General features: G+C 32.0%; 2 protein-coding genes across 6 annotated transcripts; one reads left to right on the top strand and one right to left on the bottom strand.

Moving 5' to 3' along the window:
* The first annotated feature begins 8,095 nt into the window (after nt 1–8,095).
* Nucleotides 8,096–13,611, top strand: LOC106774332 (protein prenyltransferase alpha subunit repeat-containing protein 1). 5 transcript variants are annotated; one of them, XM_014661287.2, is made up of 11 exons: nt 8,096–8,190; nt 8,764–8,874; nt 9,259–9,642; nt 10,076–10,186; nt 10,336–10,426; nt 10,828–10,896; nt 11,166–11,243; nt 11,388–11,477; nt 12,612–12,662; nt 12,943–13,179; nt 13,272–13,611. In XM_014661287.2, the coding sequence occupies exons 1-11, from the start codon at nt 8,144–8,146 to the stop codon at nt 13,389–13,391; spliced, it is 1,389 nt and encodes a 462-aa protein (XP_014516773.1). In that variant the 5' UTR covers nt 8,096–8,143; the 3' UTR covers nt 13,392–13,611. The 5 variants fall into 5 exon arrangements, with proteins under 5 accessions (XP_014516773.1, XP_014516774.1, XP_014516775.1 ...); XM_014661288.2 differs by having other exon boundaries at nt 8,097–8,190; nt 8,760–8,874; XM_014661289.2 differs by lacking the exon at nt 8,096–8,190 and adding an exon at nt 8,211–8,481 and having other exon boundaries at nt 8,760–8,874.
* A 147-nt stretch (nt 13,612–13,758) lies between these two features.
* Nucleotides 13,759–21,256, bottom strand: LOC106773521 (plasma membrane ATPase 1). Its single transcript, XM_014660206.2, has 21 exons — nt 21,153–21,256; nt 20,839–20,958; nt 20,633–20,731; nt 20,348–20,485; nt 20,071–20,205; nt 19,314–19,493; nt 18,985–19,191; nt 18,779–18,898; nt 18,277–18,396; nt 17,921–18,043; nt 17,735–17,839; nt 17,504–17,648; nt 16,422–16,583; nt 16,105–16,343; nt 15,977–16,009; nt 15,802–15,883; nt 15,532–15,692; nt 15,248–15,448; nt 14,974–15,156; nt 14,632–14,810; nt 13,759–14,529 (listed from the first exon to the last, which is right to left on the bottom strand). The coding sequence occupies exons 1-21, from the start codon at nt 21,204–21,206 to the stop codon at nt 14,433–14,435; spliced, it is 2,883 nt and encodes a 960-aa protein (XP_014515692.1). The 5' UTR covers nt 21,207–21,256; the 3' UTR covers nt 13,759–14,432.
* Nucleotides 21,257–22,523: the final 1,267 nt, after the last annotated feature.

Genomic DNA, 22,523 nt, shown 5'->3' on the forward strand with positions numbered 1-22,523 from the left:
CATCTGCACTAGTAATTCTATCAAAGTCTAACGGGTTAAATAACACATATAAATATAAACAACATGTAATAGTTATTATCACTAAAATTTATTACACCACAATCAAATTTAAGTATTTAATCAATAATGTTTAATACAAATTTTGTACAAACATATATAATTAAATAACTAATTCTAACGTTCTTAACAAGTTTTCAACTGTTCAATTTCAACTCAAAAACATTCAAAGTTTTAAATCTATACATGCTATGAAATAAATAATGCAAAATGTATAAGTTTCAATCCAACTTAATAGAAAATCATAACATTAACTTGTAAAAGACATATACTTTAAGAATTCTTCCAAAATAATCGTACTTAACCTAAAGTTCTGTATCTTTTGAGAAATTATATTAATAATAAAATTTTAAGTCTACTACAAGAAAAATGAGCATTATCGACGGCTAAAATCCTTTGGAAACAGCCAAAAGTAGTCGGTAATAACCATTTACCGACAACTTAGCGACGACCATGATATCGTTGGTAAATCTCTTGTCGCTAAGAATTACGATGGCCTTTGGCCATCGATAATTATCGAAGGGCAAAAGCCCTTGGAAAAAGCCCTTTACCCACGGTCTAAGGTCACGAACCCAGCGTCCTCACACGATCAATGGGGCATGCACCACAAACTAGGACCAAAGCAACCACCTCGACGTTGGATGCAAACTAGGAAGCCTCAAGCTTTGGCTGGGAATCCACGACAATTGGTTTTGCAGTGAACTAAGAAGCCTCGACCACTGGTTTCGCAACGAACTTGGGGGAGTTGGGTCGGCTTCTCGACGGTGGCTTGTTGGGAACAACGAAGGAGGAAGGTTTGTTGTTTTACACTCACAAGGGAGAATGGGGAAAACGAATTGCAAATGGCCGAATTGATTTTGTGGGAGGGAAACCTTTACACGAAATGATTTTGGGGGAGGGAAACCTCTGCGCCAAATATTCTGCTGCATGAATTTTGTTTGGGTGATTTGGGGAGAGAAACCCCAACTTTCGAGCTTTAATCATCGAGCCTCTTATACCGACAGTCGTGGATCCTTCGGTAACTAAATACACCTAAGCCAATACCGACAGCCTAAAGGCCTTCGGTAATATTCCATCGAAAATCATGTGTTTTTCTGTAATGTTGTAATGTCATATTTGCACTCACTTTAATTATATTATAAATTCATTTTATATTTATTTGATGTGAAATCTTTACCCATCCCTCACAATTTGGCATGTATATATTGAATGTGAGATTAAATGATAGTAGGTTGATAATAGTGATACAATAAATCTAACAAACAAAAAATTTTGTTAGGATAAATTTCAAATAATTCATACTATTTTAAAAAGTGAATTTTAAGTTTAACTCAACATTTATACCCGATGCATCCAGATTTACCCCATTTATATAGTCTAATTTTGCCTAATTTCTCAGGTTTATAGGGATCTCCAACAAACTATAACAAAAACTTGGGGGATTCAAAATATAAAAGAGAAAAACTTAATCTAATTAAACATTTTCATATATTACAATGATTTTTGCCTATAATCCTTACTTCATTAATATTTTTTATCAAGAAAATAATAAGATTAGTTTTGAAAATTTTTAAAAATAGCTAAATAATTAAAATTCTACTTTATATATCTAATTTTAGATATTACGTAATCTTGTGGGTGGGGTTTGAGATTGAAAAATGACAAAAATGAATTAAGAGTTGAAAGTGAAGGGACCACGAGTTGGTAGCCGTTGATGTTGCTATGTGTTTCCCTTCCACTAACTACCTCATTCTCTTGAGTTGCCATTTTTTTCCTATTTAATTTTGTGGTTGCAAAAATTCTACAATTTTTTTTTTATTTATGTAACTGAATCTTTTATTTTTTTGATGAACACCATGATTGGAGTGAAGTCTCTAAAGACATTATTGCTTACACTCCTACTTGATTAAACAAATTAAAATATTTGTCTTAAATAAGTTAAATTAATATAAAAATAACATTCACTTAATTTAAAACTAAAGTTGATAGCGTAGTTATAATATCTTTTTAAAAAATGAAAAGTTTTTGTTAGAAATTAAGATAAAATATGAAATTATTGAAAATAAAAAAACAATAGTAATTTTCACAATTTAAAATGATTTAATTCTAAAATATTAACATACTCGTAATAATAATAATAATAACTATTATTATTATAATATATTTTTTTATTGTTATTAAATTTGAAAAAATAATTGAAAAAATAGACGTGTGGAGATTGATAATTGTGTAAAGAGATGAAAGAAAGAATATAAAAGAGTTACAAAAGATTAGAATCTCACTTTTTCAGAATAAATAATCAAATTTGTGATAAAAATAAATACATATGTTGATGATTGCTATATATAGTTCAACCTCCACAAAAAATGGAAAGTTATAGTAAGCAATACGAAAGACCCTGTTGTTTAATAATTTCATTTTAGAACATATTTATTGTCGATAGAAAGAAAAAAAAAAGTGTTCATGGACATTTATTTGAAATTTATGCACGAATGAATGAATAATTGTAGAGCATTTTGCATATGAGAAATCATTGTTCAAAGTAAATATTTGGTTCAATAATCACACACAGTGCATATAAAAAGGAAAGGCTATTTTAAATTAATGAAAAAATGCTTTAATGGGTGAAAAAATATTGAAACCAGGACATAAGTATTCAGATTAATAGAAAGAAGAGCTAAAATTCACATAAATGGGGAAAAAAGCAACAAGAGAAAGAATGAAGAGATAAATTGTGAAAATAGAAAAAAAATGTTAATAGACTTATTCATCATATATTTTTAATTGTATTTTACTATTTAAATGTTCTTAAATTAGTTTTACTTTTTTTTCTTTTAGAATAATAAATATAACATTTGGATCAAATTGACAGCGATAAAGTTACAGCCTACAAAATTGGCTTAAGTTCTACTTACAAAATTGGCTTAAGTTGTACTTTTATAAGCAAACCACTATAATATTTCAATAATAATATGTTTAAACTATAAATAGATTTTTAATAGCTGAAGTTCATTATATAAAAATCATTATCTTTATATAAAAATTTTCTAAAACTTCCTTTGGTTTTATGATATTTTGTATCTATTTCTTATTCATTTAAAGATGAGAGATCATAAGTGGATTTAAGATGGAGAGGTCTACACTTTTGGTTAATCAGAATCTTAAACAAAATAATCAATCAAAATCTTAAACAATGTAAGTTCACTTTTTATTCTAGTTTTAGTTAGTTTAGCATTTTAAGACATGCATGGTTCTAAAATCCATGCATATGACTTAAAATAGTTCAAAGTGAATCTCTATTTAGTTGTGATTGTAAATATATGCTTAGACTTATGATCTATTGTTTATGTCACTAGTTAAAGTATATGTGAGAAATATAGCTCTAAAGAGCAACTATGAATTAAAGGACTATTTAACCAAAGTAAGAGAAACTAGTTTAAAACTTAATTCTTATTAAGGTTTGATGTATTGTGATATGTATGATGATGAATGATGATAAATTTACTAGATGGATTTGTTTTAGAATGGTGTTTGTACATGCTTGAAGTAATTGATCAATTTGATGTTTGAATTGGAAAATTGAGTTTGATTGCGTTAATGATATTGGTGAAATTGTTGCGTAATTTGATTGAATTGAAACTTTTTATTTTAAGTGCGAATGTGACACTTGATTGATAAATTGATTAATGAATTCTAGGCTTTGTATGGTAACTTAACATATCACTTTGGTAATCTAATTTCTTGGAATTGTTGATACAATCGTGAGATAAAAATAACTAGAGATGGATAACAATTAAGTTTATTGAAATGAAAATTGGTATTGTAGGTTATGAGATGTAATTGTGTGATTAAAGTACTTGTATTGTGTTGTTTTCGGCTATAAGTGAAGATTTTCTCTAAGACATTCAATTGATAAATTTGGTATTTCTTAAGCTAAGGAAAAGCTATTTTGTAATCTTATAATGTATATAGGTGGTGAATAGCTCAAGAAGAGTCAAATTAATCAATTAAAGTTCATAGAGGAATTTTAAACTTCTGGTGTAGCCTCGAAGGCCCCTATAGTGTTGTCAGACACTAATTAAACTTCACCAATTTTTTGAAGCTATTCCATCAAGGCATTGACGAGCGCAACTAAGTTCAATGTGATGTGGACATCATTGAAAATATTGAAACTCTTAAAAACCATAAAGTCCATACTCAAGATCAAAGGGAAGCCCAAGATCCAATACAAGGCTTAAGAGGGCCCGTGACAAGACAAGAGCTAAATTGGCTCAGGAAACTTTGTAAAAGATGGTTAATCTAATGGAGATGCAGTTACATGATAAGGCCCAACATGTGGAGGTTTTACTCACATCTATTATTTGCTTGGAATGAAAATAGAAGATTCAATTGTTTTGAATAAAAGATCGAAAAACTTATTTATGTTTTTTTTTTCTTCTGTAAAAGGGATATAAATAATTTTGTGAAGGAAGGAAATATGCAGAATGTTTTAATTATCATTTGAAGTGAGAGAAATTCTCTTCTAGGGTTCTTCCCTAAACCATTTTGATCTTATAAAGAATATGCATTTCTTGTGACGATCTTTAAGGCTTATCAAACTCCATTGTTTGTGCCACCTATTTTTATGTTTTTCCCTTCTATTATAAGTTCTATGTGTCAGAATTTGTATTTCCCAATTCTTCAAGTATAGGGTCAATCTTGATAATATCATATTTGTTCATATAATATTTTTTATATCAAGAGTGACTTCCAAACCCTAGTTAGGTCCAAAGTTCAATGAGGCTAAGAATAATCATCACCATAGGGAGCACCCTTGGGTTTCGTGATGGGTGCTAATTATAGAGCGATGAGCACCACCATATTTGAGGCCCTTGATAGTCCTGTGAGAATTGGGATTCACGCTTCGCTAATTGTTGGGTCTAATTGAAATTTTGACAGCTAGTCCTAGACACGTGAATCTTTATTTTTACATTGGGATATTTGATTAGAGGTTTGTGGTTAAAGAAATGTTTTTCACTGTCTTGATGCAATTATTGGAAATATTGTATTTTGAATGTTATGCTAATACAATAAAAAATAAATAATGAATTAATAACCTATAATTTGAAATAAATAATATGTGGTTTATGTTATGAGATGAGTTTGGACTAAAGTAAATTACATATGTATGATATGATTTGATGATTTAAGATTTCATGAGGATGTGATGAATGAGGTAAGTGTGATATATTTTGGTTGCTAATTTTTCTTGTGATAAACCAACTTTATACAATAGTGATGAACCAACTTTATACATGACAAAAATTCTCATATCCAAATATAACATTCCTCCTCATCAAATAACATATCCACTAAGTCTTCACTCTCACAAGTATTCTTTGTATTTTCACATTTATCATTGTATATTAAAATAAACTTCAAACATTATTTATTTCATCACATTAGCATGCGTTACATTTTAATTCACACATATCTATCATTCACCATATAAATTCTTTTATTACAAGTTCAAACAAAAACCATAAATAATAATGCTATTCACAAAAAAGAAGCCTAAAATAGGACAAAGATAAGATACTAGATTTTCTAACTACAAACCTCAAATAAAATATTCCACCGATTGAAGTAACAATTCATGTGTTTAGGATCTAGTGTCAAAATTTTAACTCAATCTGAGAATTCCATTTTTTCCAAGATGACACACACTAGAAAAAGTGGTGCTTGACAATAAAACCCCCTAGAGCCCATTGATGTGAGTGCACTTGGTGGTCAAAAAATGACACCCATGCCCCCAAGTCAGTTCACTATCTTAATGGTGCTCGACGGTGTTTGCAACAATTCCCGACAGTGCATCAGTACCCAGAACTTCCCTTTTGAGCTTTGTACGGAGTAATTTGACACTCTTGAGTTAATCCTCACTTAATAAAACCTTAAATAGTTTAAAATTTCATATTCCTAACTCGGAAAGTGTCATATTACTTGATTCAAGACTCACAAAAGCATTCTCAAACGAAACCAAATCAAAATTTTCATGTATATCACAACATAATGTAAAATTTACAAATATCTAAGACAATGCAAACTAAAGCAAGTTATAATTCCCAATTCAAAAATCACAACTTCCAAATTAAAATCAATATTAGAACAAACGTAACATATTTAAACAAAAATTAGTTTGTCTCACTTAAGACAAAGAAAACTCATTTTCTTACATTGCTCTCTAAACATTTCAAACGCACATGATCATTTAAACAATCAACCAAAACCCTATTAGAGTTCTAATCATAGCGTAATGATCATAGGACAACATAGATTTACCAAAAACAACCTTAAGTCACATGTGTCACCCTAAGGTCTATATCAACCAACTGAAATGTCTGAATGAGGACAAAACGAAAACTTATTTTAACTTTTTGATTAGGTGTAAATGTAAAACTCTTCTCTAGAATTGATCTTATTGTCTTTGATATTCAATGAGACAAATATTAGAATCACAAACGAATAGATAAGACAAAAAGGAATCCTAAAAAGAAAGTTTAGAAAGATGATGATTTTATAAGAAATAAATTTTACTTATCAGAAACCTTTATATAATTAAAGATTTTATTATTAAAATATTATAATATTATCTTTTTATAAAATCACCATTATTTTTAAGTTCTGATAACTAATATAGGAAGGAAGTGATGAAATAATAATTGTAATGCATTTTTTTTAAATTGTAATAATATCTGTTATTTCAAATAAAATTAAATTAATTTTATTTTTTTATGTTATATATATATGGGTTTGTTAACTTGTGTACGTCTATTTTTAGTTGGTACATTTTAGGAATGTGTTTCGGGTTTTAGTAGACAAAAATACCTTATTATATCATAGATTTTAAGCTTTAAAGTGAAGGGTATTTTAATAATTTTGATTCTCCAAACTAAAAAAAAAGAAACCCCCAAAACCCTTGCTCACCTCTCTCATTCCTCTCAATCATTTCTCTTCCATCTCTCTTACTCCAACATATACGCTAGTCCCAACTAAAAAAACACTCGCGGTTAGTCATTGACGTATTCGCCTTCAAGAAAATGTTCATTCAAGATCTATTCAATTTCATCATTTTCACTAACCTCTCTAATTTCATCATCTACGAATGTTGAATCATCACTTTTAAAAAAAACTAGGCCAATTACCAATTCCTTCAAATGTCATTATGCTTGTGAAAATTAGATAAAATTAGATAAGACAAAAATTATAAAATGAAAACTCATTACAAAATCATTTTTTTTTGTAAGAAATTGTTTAACCGTGAGTGTTTCTGACTTTTTTCAGACTAATTACCAATTCCTTCATATGTCATTATGCTTGTAAAAATTAGATAAAATTAGATAAGACAAAAATTATGAAATGAAAACTCATTATAAAAGCATTCTTTTGTAAGAAATTGTTTAACAACGAGTGTTTCTGATTTTTTTTAGTTGGGGCTACAGTAACAATGACAGAGAGAAAATGTTAGAGGGAGAAAGTAGGAAGAGAAAGGGTTGAGAAGAAGGTGGGAGGTGAGCAAGGGTTTGAGAGTTTCTTTTAGTTTTGAAAATGAAAATTATTAAAATATCATTAACATTAAAACTAAGTATTTTTGTCTACTAAAATCCGTTCACATTGCTAAAATATATCAACTGAAAAACAACCGTACGTAAGTTATATATATATATATATATATATATATATATATAACACAATTATGTTAATTCAAATATATTAATTTTTTTACATGTTATTTGATCTTTGAAACATATATTTAAGTTAAAATATGTTAAATAATATAAATATTAACTTAATTAAAAAATTATATTTATTTATTTTTTAAGTTTTGTAGACTAAATTTATAGAAAAGAATTCTAATTTTAAGTTAAAGTGTTGAAGTAAAATTGTATGTAACCTTTTTTTTACCAATATGAATTATATTTAAAATATTTTTTATTTAAATAGATTGACACACTTATCAAATATTAAAGTTAATCTCCTCTTTTAAAAAACACAATGAAACAATGATTAGATAATTATTATTAGATTAATTCAGGTATGGTGAGTTCGTATGACTTTTGGCCAAGTTGTTGAGGAACAGCAATCAGAGTGCGAAAGGTAATTTTTTCAAACTGAACTTTGATTCATTTCTTAGCTTTCTCTCTTTGCAATTGCATCACTGCTTTTCAATTTGCTTTGTTTGTTTACTATTTGGTTTGCGTAGTTTGAATGATGATGGTAACCCTTTATTCCCAAAGGAACCTGCAAGTTTGTGATACCCAGAAGAAAAATGGCTCTTTTCTTTTTCTTTTTGAAACCGAAACAACTTCACCTGCTCATAATTTCATCTGGGTCTTGCTCAAACAAGTCTGAATTGGTAGTGCCCGTGACCTGTTTGTGAAAATTCCCGTAAGTTTTGTAAAATGAGTTTTGTGTATGAGAAATAGAGGGATGTGCAAGTCGTGTGAGCTTTAGTTGCCTTGTTTTTGGTTTTGTAAATAGTTTATGTGAGTTTGAGGCTATTTGTAACTGATACTATAGTTAAATGAAATGTTCTAGCGATAGTCAGTGATTTTCCTTCTTTCGTGTGAAGACTTATTTTTTGTGATGTAATGACTTTGTTCTCATTTAGTATTTAATAAGATTGATTGGACAGTTGATTACATCCTTTTTTGTTTTGCTTGAAGTCAGCACCTTTGGCTTGATAAGATCAACAGATATGAGTGAAGAGTCTGACTCTAAAGTCGAGGCTATGGATCTCTTATGCCAGTTGGAGGATATCCTTGAATCTGATGCTCTAATGTAAGGTTTAGTGATCTCTTGCGCACAAACTCGAATAATACTTGCCCTGATGGTTGCTTTAGAAACTTGTAAATTTTCTATCATTCCCGTTAATCAATATGCTGTTTTCTATTCTAGTTTTTAACGTTTTCATAACTGATGATGAATAATAAGATTTTTAATTTGTATAAAAGCTAATACTAATTTATTTTAGTAAATTTTGTGAGCTTCATTCATATGAAATCTCTGAATGATATAACAAATTGTAAAATATAACCTTGATGATGGAATAACACCCTGTAAGCAATGCCTCTGGGCTAAGTTCAATCTTGTTTCTTTGTTGCTTGATTTAACTATATTATGTTTCCTCCTTTAAATATGTTTCCCTTATGTTTTTGGATCTAGTGACGAGCTGGGCTTTATTCATCCCTCGCAATTCCCTTTGCTAAAGGAAGAATCCGACATTTCGTGTAATTTATCTTATGAAGCCCATCAATCAGAAGATGGAGTAGTAAGCCCTGTGGAACCTTCCAAACAAGACAACATATATTTCTGGAACAGAGATCATAAACTGGGAATTTCAACTCATGTTCTTCTACCGTTATATAGAGCAGCTAAACAAGCATTTTTTATTACATTTAAACAATACAGAATGTGTGACAACCAATCTGGTAAAGTTGGAATTTGCTTACCATCTTCTTCTTGTGATCATCTTGAAAGTACCCTTCTGAGACATAGCAAGTCTCTTCTGTTGCTAAGCTGTGATTTTATGACAGCTTGGAATTGCAGGTTCTCCTCTTATCTATTAATGAATTTTTTATGCTTTTTTGTTGTTGAGATCTATAAGACTTGTAAGTTGACAGAGTCCAGTAAATTGTTTTAACTTATGATAACTGGTTTATTTCACATCATTTCCCTTTGTTCAAATGTCTAAATGATGACAGTCTTTTTATGATAGAAATGTGCCTCTTGAGATGGAAGTAAAATTTTACTGCACAGTCACAAGACCTGCGGTACTATATGGTACTAAATGTTAGGTGCTCAAGAGTCAACAACAGCATAGGCTTAGTGTTGCACAAAATGTTGTGATGTATGACGGAACGTACAAGATAGGATCAATAATGAATGTACTAAGAAAATGAATTGATAACCTCTACTGAGGGAATATGCTGGGAATTTGATTTTTGTTACCGACTTATTAAGTTTTTCTGTACAATTGCAGAAAGTTAATAGTGTCCAAGAAGCAACAGCTCTCAATGTTTCTAGATGAACTTCTGCTGTCAGGACTTGTACTCTCTTATTCACCCAAAAGCGAACAAGCTTGGACTCATAGGTATTCATCTTATGGCTTTGACCTCATCACTAAAAGAATGAATATTTTCTAGATTAGTTTTATATAGCTTTGAATTTTGAATATTAATTGATCCTCCTGAGGCTTTGGAACGCAAACATCAGTCTAATGTATAGAAGTATTTTATTTAGGCGATGGGTGATCAAGTCAATCTCCGCAAACTGTTCAAATTTCAAAGAGATATTGGGAAAAGAATCTGAGTTGGTGGAAAAAATAGCCGAGGTCTAATTTCAGTATGGGAACATCATACTGTTTAAATTTGAACGGTTTTATTTTATGTTTGTATGATTGATGGGCATTCGTACATGAGAGAAGGATAATTGTTACTTTACTTTCACCTTTGTTCTGACCTTTTCTCAATAAAAGGGCGTGTTATACAATATTTTATTGTAACATTATCTTATTAACACTTTTGGTATTTCAATCCATTATACATTGTTAATGTGAAAGAATCTCCAAAACATCATCCTAAAGCAGGAAAAATGATGGGGTACGGAAGATCTGATGGTTTTAATTGTGGATTTATATAATGCTTCACCATTTTGCCATCATTGTGACATCATATTTTCATTTTTTTGATTAAATATTGATTATTTTCCTTTTTATTACCTCATCATTTGCAGAGGTCAAAAATGAATTATCGTGCATGGAATCACCGTTGCTGGTTAGTCTCATACATGACCATTGACCAGGTTTTGATTCTGTGATGTTTTCTTTTTGTTGTAAGTGTTATGAACTAAGCATATTTGACTGAAAAAATATAAGTTATTTTTTGTTGCATTTTTTATTTTAATTATAGTATATCAAATATAAAAATGAAGTTGAGTCAACAACTGAGCATTCAATTCCATTCCTATTTCCTCTCCCATTGCTGATCCATAAAAAATCTTTTCATTAAATTACATATGACCTTGCTTGTTAATGACATAATAAATGGTTCTCATGAGCTGTACCTATTCAGGTTCTGTGTGAGTTAAGGAAATCAAGAAGTTGGTCTGCACTGCATGTCGCTGATAATTGTTGTTTCAATTATCGTAGAGTAAGTTTTGCTTTCCTTCTTTAACCTGACTAGTTATTGTTTCCATGCTAGAAAAACATTGAGTAAAAATACGGTATGTTGTGTGTCCTTAGACAAGCTTAGGATTTTTCTCTTTTGCCAATCACGGTTTCTATTGTATTGCAGCGACTATTACTGAGAATTATGGAGGGTCAAAGTTGTCTGGAAGATACTGTATCTTGTGGTCATAATGTTAATATAGTCCAAGCCTTGAAGGTAATATATTATGCTGATTTATTTCATATATTGTGCATGATCTAGTGTCTTTGTTTCGAGTATGTCATATTATGTGAATTGAAAGAAAGGAAGGTATGCTTTGCAATGAAATAGAATGACAATATACAGTTGTTGTGGTTGTTGCAGCGTTCTTGCTGCAGCTGAGATCTTGTGGTGGCATCATGTGATGCGTTCATCTTTCACTTGTGTTCTTTATAGGTCCTTCAAAATAGGAAGGAAAATTACCTGGTGGATTTTATTCACTTCCATTCCATTTAATTAGACTATCAATTAATATCCAAATATAGCCTCAATCTCAACTGTGGCAGAAATGGTAGTAGAATGTGCAAAGACATTAAACAGTTTCCTTTCAGTTTTATAAGAGCCGTGGGTTCGAGATGTTCAAGAAATATGACACAGCATTAGAACTTTCTTTTAGAACAACTAAAGCAACAATATGTGAGATATGTCATTTTACTAAATCACTGGTTTGGGTATGCTCTGTTGTAAAATTCATTAGTGCTTATACAACAATACAAGTCTTATCCCACTAGATGAGATTGACCACATGGATTATACAATATTATTGGGTCGGTTACAAATCAAGTTCTTAGGAATATTATTCACACATTATGTCTCTTAACAATTAATTACGTTGTTTTCTTGGTCTCCCTCAACACTTTTTCAGGGCCAAAAGTGATTTATGCAAAAAAAAGTTAATTGAAAACTAAAAGGCAAGTAAGTTGGAAGACAATAATGCATGTAAAAATTTCCAAACTAGTTTGCTGCTGCAAACATCATAGCTCAATTTATTAGGCACATATATGCTTCTCTTACTCATACTGGTCATGGTTCTGAATTTGAATAATTCTGTTGTTGCATACTTGCTTTGCTACTTCAGTCATGGTCTTGATGGTAGTAATCTATGTCGGGGCTTGGTTTTGACAACTCCATCATTTTCATTGGAATATTCAATGTACTACTTACTGCACAATAAGTTATGCACCATGTACCTCTTTTATAATACAAGAACTGCATATTAACTGATGTAATTGACATTACTGTATCACCTAGACTTTATATGACATGCAAAGAAATTTAGTTTTTAATTATGTGGCAACCATTGTTTGACAGGACGAGCTTGATTGGAATGAAACTCTGATAAAACGTTATGTTGGAAGAGAGGTAGGTGACCTGTGTCTGTAACTAATTTCATAATTGGTCATCATATTACTCACTAAAGTAATACACTGATTAGTTCTAGATTTATAAATAATATCTATCTATTATTTACAGGATTTTTGGATTCCTGAAATTTGAGAATATCATTTTCTTGTCTTTTGACGTCCCATCAGATTGTCACCTTTTTGTGATTTTGGGTTTCTTGAGTGCAAGTGGTTTTTCTACCTCAGTAATTTTCTTAAAGGTTTAGAATTAGATGTTCAATGGTGCTGACTTTTAACAGGCTCTATGGCTTCATCGGCGCTTCCTTTCCACGTGCTGGATAAATAATTTTGTACCTGATTCTGGGGATGAGTCCTACCATTCCAAGGAGGCAATAGGCCTGTATCATGACTTTGGCACCTTTCTGCAGAATGAATTATGTCTTCTCCACTCGTGCTCAACTTTTGTTGATGATGATTTTGTGGATGTCCAAGCACAAGCTGCACATTCTGCTTGTTATATTCTGTGGTTGAAAGTGGTATGTAGATTATATGTCCATTAAGCTTTCCATTTTAAGATTTCTTAGTTGAATTTCTTTCTCTGGTGTCTTCCATTTATTACGCGCATCAGCAAGTCCCCAAGTCTCTGGTGAATCAGCTCCAAGAGAAGATAAGAGATGCTGATCTGAAGACCTTGCTGAATAAGTCATGCCCAGAGAGATCCTCACTGTTCAATTACTTCATGAACTAGAAGAAAGCGTATGAGCTACATAGGATGTAGCAGATCTTATTACTCATTCTAACAGTTGTTTATCTTATTTTATGTCTGGTACATCTTTTGCAGGTTAAAAACAGTGTTTAAATAACTCCATACATGTATTTGTAAAAACATTCATAGGAAGTTGCTTTCATAACAAGTGTTCTTGATGTGTTTCATATGAAACTACAGTAACAATGTTAGTTTGAGGTCATATTTCATTCATTAATTATGATTAAACTCATCCGATAGCAACTCAACTGCACCTCAGACACTTCAGTTAAAATTTTATGCAATCCTATATATGTACTTGTAAAGAAGGGAACTATGCAGCCTATAACAAATTTGCATATCTGGCAACAAGTGTGGGAAGCATGTGATAAGGTTAGAGTCTGCATGGGATCATTTAGGTAGTTGTTGGTAGCTGTTGCTACAAAGAGAAGTTTTCCTTCTATGATTTTTTGTTTCATTCTCAATTTCTTATTTCTGCACATTACATTTGTTATTATCAGGGCACTGTCTTCCGAATGTTTTCTCTATTCAACCACAGTAATATTAGTTCCAACCACAAACAATTGTATATAACATATATAAACTACTTGCCAATAAATTCTGGGTTAGCAGTATAATCTCTTAATTTGAGTTGATATCATGCGATGAAACAGAATATTTTACCATTTTATAGCTCCGGTAGAAGAAAATGACACCCATTTATTTGTATATTACTTCAATGTATTGTTTAGAACTATTGCCATTCATGTTTTCTTGCAAAACTAAGAAAAGTTTACAAATGAAATATTTTACTTTCCAAAGAGTGATATGTGTGAATAACATTATTATAACAATAGATACAATTAACCCAAAGAAGAAAGACAAAGGAAAAGATCAAACAACAACCAATGGTTTGAACGAAAAGTAAATGAAAATTCGGCAGATACATTGTTGAGGTAAAACCTGTAGTCTCTGACACGTGAGAAAGCCATAATACAAGAGCCACATGATATAAGAATCATGAGAGATAGCAGTCATAAAGTCTTAGACAGTGTAGTGTCCGTTCATGGCATCTATGTCCAAACCCCTTAGCTTGGCAAATGATTCCACTCTACCTTTCAGAGTGTGAAGCTCTCTCAGCCTGCATCAAAAGGAAGAAAATTTTAATAAGGGGGGAAAAGAAAAACCATTTAATGGTAAATTAAAATTAAAAAACAGTTTGAAGTTGAACAAAGACAGTGACCTTGCTATCTCTGCTCTTCTCCTTGCCTCTTCTGCCAATGTATTAATTTCTCTGAAGGTGTGCTTATCTGTAAACCCTTTTGGCTCAGCAGATTGGAGGCCATGTAAGGTTCTCTGCTCAGTAGCCCATGCAGCCTCACGAGCTTCTCTTCCAAAGTCGTTTTTGTTGATGAATGCGGTCTGTTAAATATATGATAAATATAAGTGCTCTAGTCATTCTGAGTCTTAAGAGTATAAAATATATGATAAATCATCTGGCATACTTTATGTTTTCAACCTATTTCTTGTTATTCATTCTCCACAAGTTTTTGCTGAATTTATGAGGTTCAGTCATAATACTAACCCTTTGGTTTACCACCAGATTCCAAGCCCTTCCACTTAATGCATAACGAACTGCAAACTTCAAAGGATCTAGAAATAAATAAGTTACAGTATTGTAAAGCCAAATAACTCCTGTCCAGCCCCAACCGATTCTTCTGATCCCGGCAACATCCCAAGTGAGAGTGGCAGATATAACAGTAGCAATCTGTCAAAATTATGGCAAAATGAAATAAGCAAGTTCAAATGGTTTTAGAGGTTTGGATAAGTAATTCAGGAAGATTGAAAAAACCATGTACCGCTTGAGCAATGATGAAGGCAGTGACAAGCAAAAGACCAGGTCTTTCTGTGTAGGACCAACCCCTTGACCTTGTCACGAAAATTAAGGCTTGACTAATGGTACTAACTTGAAGATAGACAGCAGATCCCAACATACTTTTGGTTGGATCACTGTCCTCAGCATCTGGATCATAATGAAAGTGTCTCACGCCAAATTTGTTCTGGGGAAAAATACTTCATATCAACGATCATATCATTGAATGAAAGAAAAACGTAGTGGACAACTGGAAAAGAAGATACTTACAGGAAAGAAGTCTGTTTCAACAACTATATAGAAGAAGACCACAGTCATTAGAGCAAGATAGCTGCCAAGAACAATCCCAGTTGCAAAAATTTCACTAAGCTTCCAACTATCAGGAAATGGAGAGGGCTTAACCCTATCTTTAGATATTGTCATGATGGTACCTACAAGGATGCTAACAAGTAAGTGGACAAGAAAGAAAATATTTCATGTACTAACCACCAAATTATGATGAAACTTTAGATTAAGATACTAGAAAGAAGTTAATATTACCATCATTGAGAATGGCAATGACAAGAACCATGAAGGGAGGAAAGTCAAATTTCCAAAAGCTGTTCAGTAACATGAAACCAAGCTGAAAAGAAATAAAAAAAAAAAAAATGAAAATGAGAAGAAGGTTGGTGATCAGGTTCATTCTGAATATATTCTTCATGTACAAAAAGCTTACCACAATACGAATAGTGATAGATATGGCATATATCTGCAAAGGAAAAGGAATAAAAATATCATGATTTGTTGTCACAGAAAGATTAGAATTATTTTCTTTTACATATATGTAGATAGTTGTGGAATTACTGTGTAATTTTTCATTCTCTGGAAAATTGCACGGCTAGTTAAAACTGCACTTATGATCACACTCAACCCAGGTTCTGTTAGGACTATGTCAGATGCGCTTCTGGCGGCATCTGTGGCATCTGCTACAGCAATACCTATGTCTGCTATCTTCAAGGCAGGTGCATCGTTCACCCCATCACCAGTCATCCCGCAAATGTGTTTTCTAGCTTGTAACCTCTTCACAATCTCATACTTGTGCTCTGAGGGAAACACATTATCAAAAATTGAACATAACATTAAATTACAGCTTCCTTTTGATTACTTCTTTCTTGGCTTACCAGGAAAGACTCCAGCAAAACCATCAGCATTCTCAATGAGATCATCAACAGCGACAGCACCCAATCCTTCTTTATTTTCACCAAGTAGCGATGAAGAAGGATACATGTTAGTCCCCATCCCAAGACGTCTTCCTGTTTCCTTACCTATTGCAAGTTGATCACCTGAAATGTTTTTTTGTAACATAACATAAGCATCTCTTTCTTGTGCACACTAGAATTAAAACAGTAAGAAAGAATACGAGAATAACTCTGTTATACTGGTAGAATCACTCATTAGTAGCAGAAACTATCACTCAGACTTTTTTCTATGTTGAGTGTGTTGAGATAAACTTAAATTTTAGACATTTATTATTTTATTAGTTTTGAGTCTAGTAATATTTGGTTTGATTTGATAGAGATAATATAGAAATGGATAGTTATGATTTTCTGTTTATCTAGATAGAATAAACAAATTTTATTTTTAAGTTGATATTTTATTGTCAGTTTTTATTATTTGTACTTGGTCCAAAGCCTGATTTGCACCTATTTAAAGGTTGATAAGGTTTAATGAAAATCACCCACAATGGATTGAAGAGTATAATTATTTGTGTGGATCACGTTATGAGTGTGCATAATGAGATTTTCCCAACACACTACAGTACCCAATGTGATAGGCTTTACATTAGAATTTGAAAAATTCAGGGTGTTAGAAATGTAGCTAGATGTCATGTTAAGCCATGCAATTTTAATTTGATTTGTTTTAATGCACTTTCTTCTCTTCTCCACTGTCTATGACACATTGTTGAGTAGTCTAAACAATAGCAATTAAAGCATAGAAGACATCAAGGTAACAATTAAGACTGTTTAGTTGTTCTATGCAGGAAGACAATTTCTTTAAAGAATAACTAACTGTAAGAAGAATACTAAGCAGTGATAGCACCATAATTAGTTTTCCAAATAGAAGATTTCATTTATAATCATACATAGTTTTGTGTCTAGAACTTGTTTGTTCACAGAGGCATTTCCTTAAAAGTTCATATTGTAAACGCAATCAAGATATTTGCAATACTCTTAAATGAACATGAAGTAATAGTGACACATACCAGTGATCATTTTGACACTCACGCCAAGATCAAGAGCTCTTCTAATTGTTTCTGCACTATCATGGCGAGGTGGATCGAAAAGAGGCAGAAGGCCAACAAATTCCCATGGTCCTCCTGGACTGTCTTTATTTCCCTCAGGTACTTCCTAAATTGGAGAAAAATTCAATTTCTATAAAAAAAATGCACACATTGTATACCAACGAGATGATGGAGAATTCTTAGGGAGTAAACCTGGCGGGCAACTGCAAGAGAACGAAGTCCACGTTCTGCAAACTTGTCAATGATTGCATGAACCTTTTGTTGTATTTCTGATTTGTTATATGCAAGATTGAGAATCTACAAAGTATAGTTAAATAATGATCAAACAACGTTACTCTAGTTGGTACTATGATTCTTTAGACTTGGATTATGCACTACCTGCTCTGGTGCTCCTTTGCTAACCCTGTGCATCTTACCAGCAGCATCAAGGTATGTTAGTGCAGTTCTTTTATCAGTTGGATTGAATGGAAGGAAGTGAACTTCTTTTATTCCAGCTCTTGCCTTGCAAAAGTAAAGGACCATTAGTAAACTAACCAGATTTCAACTACAGAAGATGGTGGAAACTTGCTTTGCTGAATGCTACAATTAGAATAGTGAAAAATTATTGTCTGATAATATAGGATACTAATTTAGCCAGCATCTGCAACTTTATAAAATTTTGGAATGCACTGCAAAATGTAATGACAAAAAGGCTTTAGTCTTGTTAATCTAGTAAGGTATCTTTGAACTTGTACCTCCTTTGGGTCTGCTAACATTGAAACTATAGCACCATCAATTGCGTCCTGGTTCTCTAGCCTTGATGCTCTTGCGGCCATAAGTACAACCATATCACTGTCAACGTTTTTAGCAAAAACCTACCAGATATTGATAATTGTTTGGAAAAAGAAAGTTAGCATAACACCATCACTCAGATTCATTAATATCTCATGTATGCAAAATGTAAAGGTTCAATATATGAAAAGGATTTTTCAGTGCTTTATCATAAATTATCATAAATTGTAAGTTGATGTCTATTATTATCATTGCACACCACTTTCCCATAATATGTTTCTTTAAGAAGTTGAGTTGTATAATTTCAGAATTGAGTGGTCTAATTATTAGCATTGCTTGAAGGAATCTACCATGTCCTTTCCAATTCACCTTTGTACGTTAATGACATTTTGCCCGTATGAAATTGTATCAAACCATTAGCTATGTTCAGTTTCATTGTAGGAACTAAGAAGAAAAAATTAAGACCTCAATGATATTCTTGTCCACTGAAAGCTTGTTAAGAGTTAATGTGCCTGTCTTGTCACTGCATAACACATCCATTCCAGCCATCTCTTCAATGGCAGTCATTCTCTTTGTTATGGCACCCTGCAAAGGATACAACCATGATAGTTATTAGCTCAACAGCACATTGCTGGTCTTTTAAAAGCCGTTGAAATGTTTGGATCACAAACCTGCTGAGACAACCGGTGTGAACCAATAGCCATTGTAACAGAAAGGACTGTTGGCATTGCAATAGGGATGCCACCAATTAATAGTACCAGAAGGTTATCAATACCATTTCTGTATCCCTTTTTATGGATTGCATATATCACAATGATTTCAATGACCATACCAACAGCAATGGAACAGATGCAGAAATTCCCAATAGATGTTAGAACCTGTAACAATTATGTGATGTCACTGAGCATCATCTTGACAAATATTTCACACGGAAATGACTTTACTTGAGACAACATTCATTTGCACAACATTAAGAGCACTACAAATTCTATGTGAGAACCTGCTGGAAATGTCCAACATGTGTTGTGTTCTCCACAAGATGAGCTGCTTTCCCAAAAAAGGTGTGAACTCCGGTTGCAATAACCACTGCCTCAATTTCTCCTTGCTTGCATGTTGAACCAGAATATACTCCTTCTCCAGGGTGTTTGGTGACAGGAAGTGACTCCCCAGTAAGAGCAGACTGAAAAACACATGAACATATATAATTGAATGTAAGAGGGGGATGCATGGAATGGAATGATGATGAAGTTCATGTCACATTTCATCTTTGTATGCAGCATCATCAATAACAAGAGCCTTTTACCATTAGCTTAAGATCAGTTACATAGACGAATTTGGAGTTTTTGCTGGTTTTTTTGTGTGTGTTGTTTCTCTGTTGTGTCTTCAAAATATATTGATAGACACTGATTTTGATGTTTTAAAATATCTTAAAAAGAATTTTAATATACTAACATCAGTGCATTTTTAATGCTCATGACTGTACCAAAAAACCCAAGAATCTGAACTCTACATGAATCACCACACGAAGCCATTTGGTTCAGACCAGTTTTTCAGAGATCCTATTTAGCATGAGATCCATATTACTAACTTTCTCCATCTATGTGTGAAATGATAAATTTCATACTAATACAGAAACATATTCCCTTTTTCTTGAGAAAATATTAGAACCGTTTCAGAGTTTCCTATTTAGTTCACATCTTATTTTAGTTTAAGATGGCTGATATGCATAAACCTCAGCCACTAACAGCCAGTTTTACCTGATCAATCTTCAAAGGATCACCTTCAAGGAGACGTGCATCAGCAGGAATTATGTCACCAAGCTTGATGCTAATTATGTCTCCAGGAACCAACACCGAAGCTTCTTCTTCACTCCATTTTCCATCACGAAGTACCTGTAAATGTAATTGGATGCCAAAGGAAATGTAAACAAAACAGTATAACAAAGATATTGGTAGAGAAATCTGAAAGGAAAACAAAAAACATGCAATTCTGATATAGGAAGCTACAGTTAAATCAGTTGAAGAGGGAAATTACCTTTGCTTTTGGGGCTAATCTGGCCATAAGGGCAGCAGCTGCATTGCCAGCATTGTTTTCTTCTATGAAACTGATGGTGGAGTTTATAAGTAGCAAAAGAACTATGCCAATAAAATCTTGATAATCTGCTCTTTCATTCTGCAGAATTAAGGAGTTGTTATTGTTATATCAAATTTAGTGGATAATGGATTATAAATTGTTTTTTTTTTTTCATTCATTAAATTAAACTTAACAATATCATGAAGAATATATAGTTTAAACTCAAAAGCAAAGGTGAAGATTTACCCCTCCATGTGCCATGCCTATGGCCATGATAGCAGCAGCTTCCATAACCCATGACAGAGGATTCCACATAAACCCCAAAAACTTCAGTATCTTACTTTCCTGTTCAATCATTAAAAGGTATATGCAGAAGCTATTCATGAGAAACCTGATAAACAATTTGAAAAGGAAATAAGAAACTAAAAAGGCATTGAAGTTTGAATTTTGACCTTCTTTTCTTCAAGCTTATTGTATCCAAACAAGTCTAGCCTCTCTTGTACTTGCTGAGAGGTTAAACCTTCTCTTGTGCATTTGAGATTATCAAAAACCTCTTCAAGAGGAATGTTCTCCTGCATGTCACAAATTCCAAGTTCATCAAATTCCTTGAACCAATTTGGTTTCTACCTCCTATGTACTACTACTAATCATCACCTTTTTTTAAACAAAACTAAAACAGCTTCTGATTAATTTCCAACTGATTAACCAACATTGAAGTGCTAACTGATAATTTGCATTTAAGAAACTATAATATGTTTTCACATACCAGATCAACAGCTTCCTTTATAATAGCCTCAAGTTCAACAGACCCCTCTCCCATTTTGAAGCTGCTTATCTTCTATTCTCTTCCAACAACACAATATATGCACTCTTGAGCTCTGAGTCTCAGTTAGAACCCTTTAAATGTAGATATTGATGAACCATATCAGCAAAACATAATAAAAAATGTTAGCAATGCCCCAAACAATATTGCAGTTGAGACAACAACATAAATCTGAAACTGTGAGGTTTTTCCGAGGAAAAGTACTAGGAGATTTGGTACTAAAGAATTATGAATATATTCATAAGATATCAGGAAATCATTTTCAACCCAAATCCGTTTTTGGTTAGAAGTGATATCCTAGTCTTTTATATAAATTTATTCCAACTTCTTAGTACTAATCTCCCAATGTCTTCTCTCAGAAAAACCTCACAAAAACAACATATAGACATGCATATTTACAAGTTTCCTAGTTCACATAGTGAGCTATAAACCATTCTACAGCAAAAAACTAGAAATTTTGATTCTCTTGCCCCACCAAAGTTGTGAGCATTACCAGAAATCCACCTCTCAAAGAGGTTTGATAATCTCTCCAAATCCTCAGAACACTGTTTCAACTCAAATGAAAGATCACCTAAGAATGACATTTATATATATACATGCAAATATATATATATATATATATATATATATATATATATATATATATATATATATATATATATATATTCACACACAAAATAGAAAGAGAAATGTGAAACAATGAAGAAGATGTGCTTAGAATAACAAGAATGACAAAAACTAGAAAAGGTATAGAAAGCTACAAAAAGTGGCATATGCATGTGAAACTCCGCCGGCCAGCTTCTACAATGGAAAGTGGATGTATTAAACAAAGCTATGGAGTTATTACAGTCAAACATACATCTGCCATTTTTGCCGCCATCTTCATTTTTTTACTTTTGAATACAGAGTTCATAATGCCATTTGGCCATGCAAATCAAATGCAATAAAAAATAATGAATATTCAACCGTACATTTTTATTCTGGCTTCTGTACTTTGTCACTGACATCTTTTTATATTAAAAAAAATACGATTTCACATTCACAGCTTTTAATCATGTCTTGTTGCATCATCTTCTTAGACAATGTTGTTTATACAATGTTGTGCCAGAATGGTGACATGGTCAAATTATATAAAGAGAGATCAGACTATACAAATACATCTTTCATGAGTATGGTAATAGGGTAACAATTTTTATATAAGAAGTTATAATTTTATATTATCATAATTATTCACGTAAACTATTTTAACGATTAGACAATGATGAAATAATATATTTTGAAAAATATATATTTTGTCAATTTTATTTTTTATTT

The sequence above is a fragment of the Vigna radiata genome, chromosome 9 (assembly GCF_000741045.1).
Source record: "Vigna radiata var. radiata cultivar VC1973A chromosome 9, Vradiata_ver6, whole genome shotgun sequence".
Taxonomy (NCBI): domain Eukaryota; kingdom Viridiplantae; phylum Streptophyta; class Magnoliopsida; order Fabales; family Fabaceae; genus Vigna; species Vigna radiata.

Coding starts and splice junctions, on each gene's coding strand:
- LOC106773521 (XM_014660206.2), bottom strand. CDS start 21,206: ATGGGAGAGGGGTCTGTTGAACTTGAGGCTATTATAAAGGAAGCTGTT. Junction 20,206..20,347: donor GATTAGCCCCAAAAGCAAAG/GTAATTTCCCTC, acceptor TTACATTTACAG/GTACTTCGTGATGGAAAATG. Junction 16,584..17,503: donor GAGTGTCAAAATGATCACTG/GTATGTGTCACT, acceptor AAAACATTTCAG/GTGATCAACTTGCAATAGGT.
- LOC106774332 (XM_014661287.2), top strand. CDS start 8,144: ATGACTTTTGGCCAAGTTGTTGAGGAACAGCAATCAGAGTGCGAAAG. Junction 8,191..8,763: donor CAGCAATCAGAGTGCGAAAG/GTAATTTTTTCA, acceptor GCTTGAAGTCAG/CACCTTTGGCTTGATAAGAT. Junction 8,875..9,258: donor CTTGAATCTGATGCTCTAAT/GTAAGGTTTAGT, acceptor TTTTGGATCTAG/TGACGAGCTGGGCTTTATTC.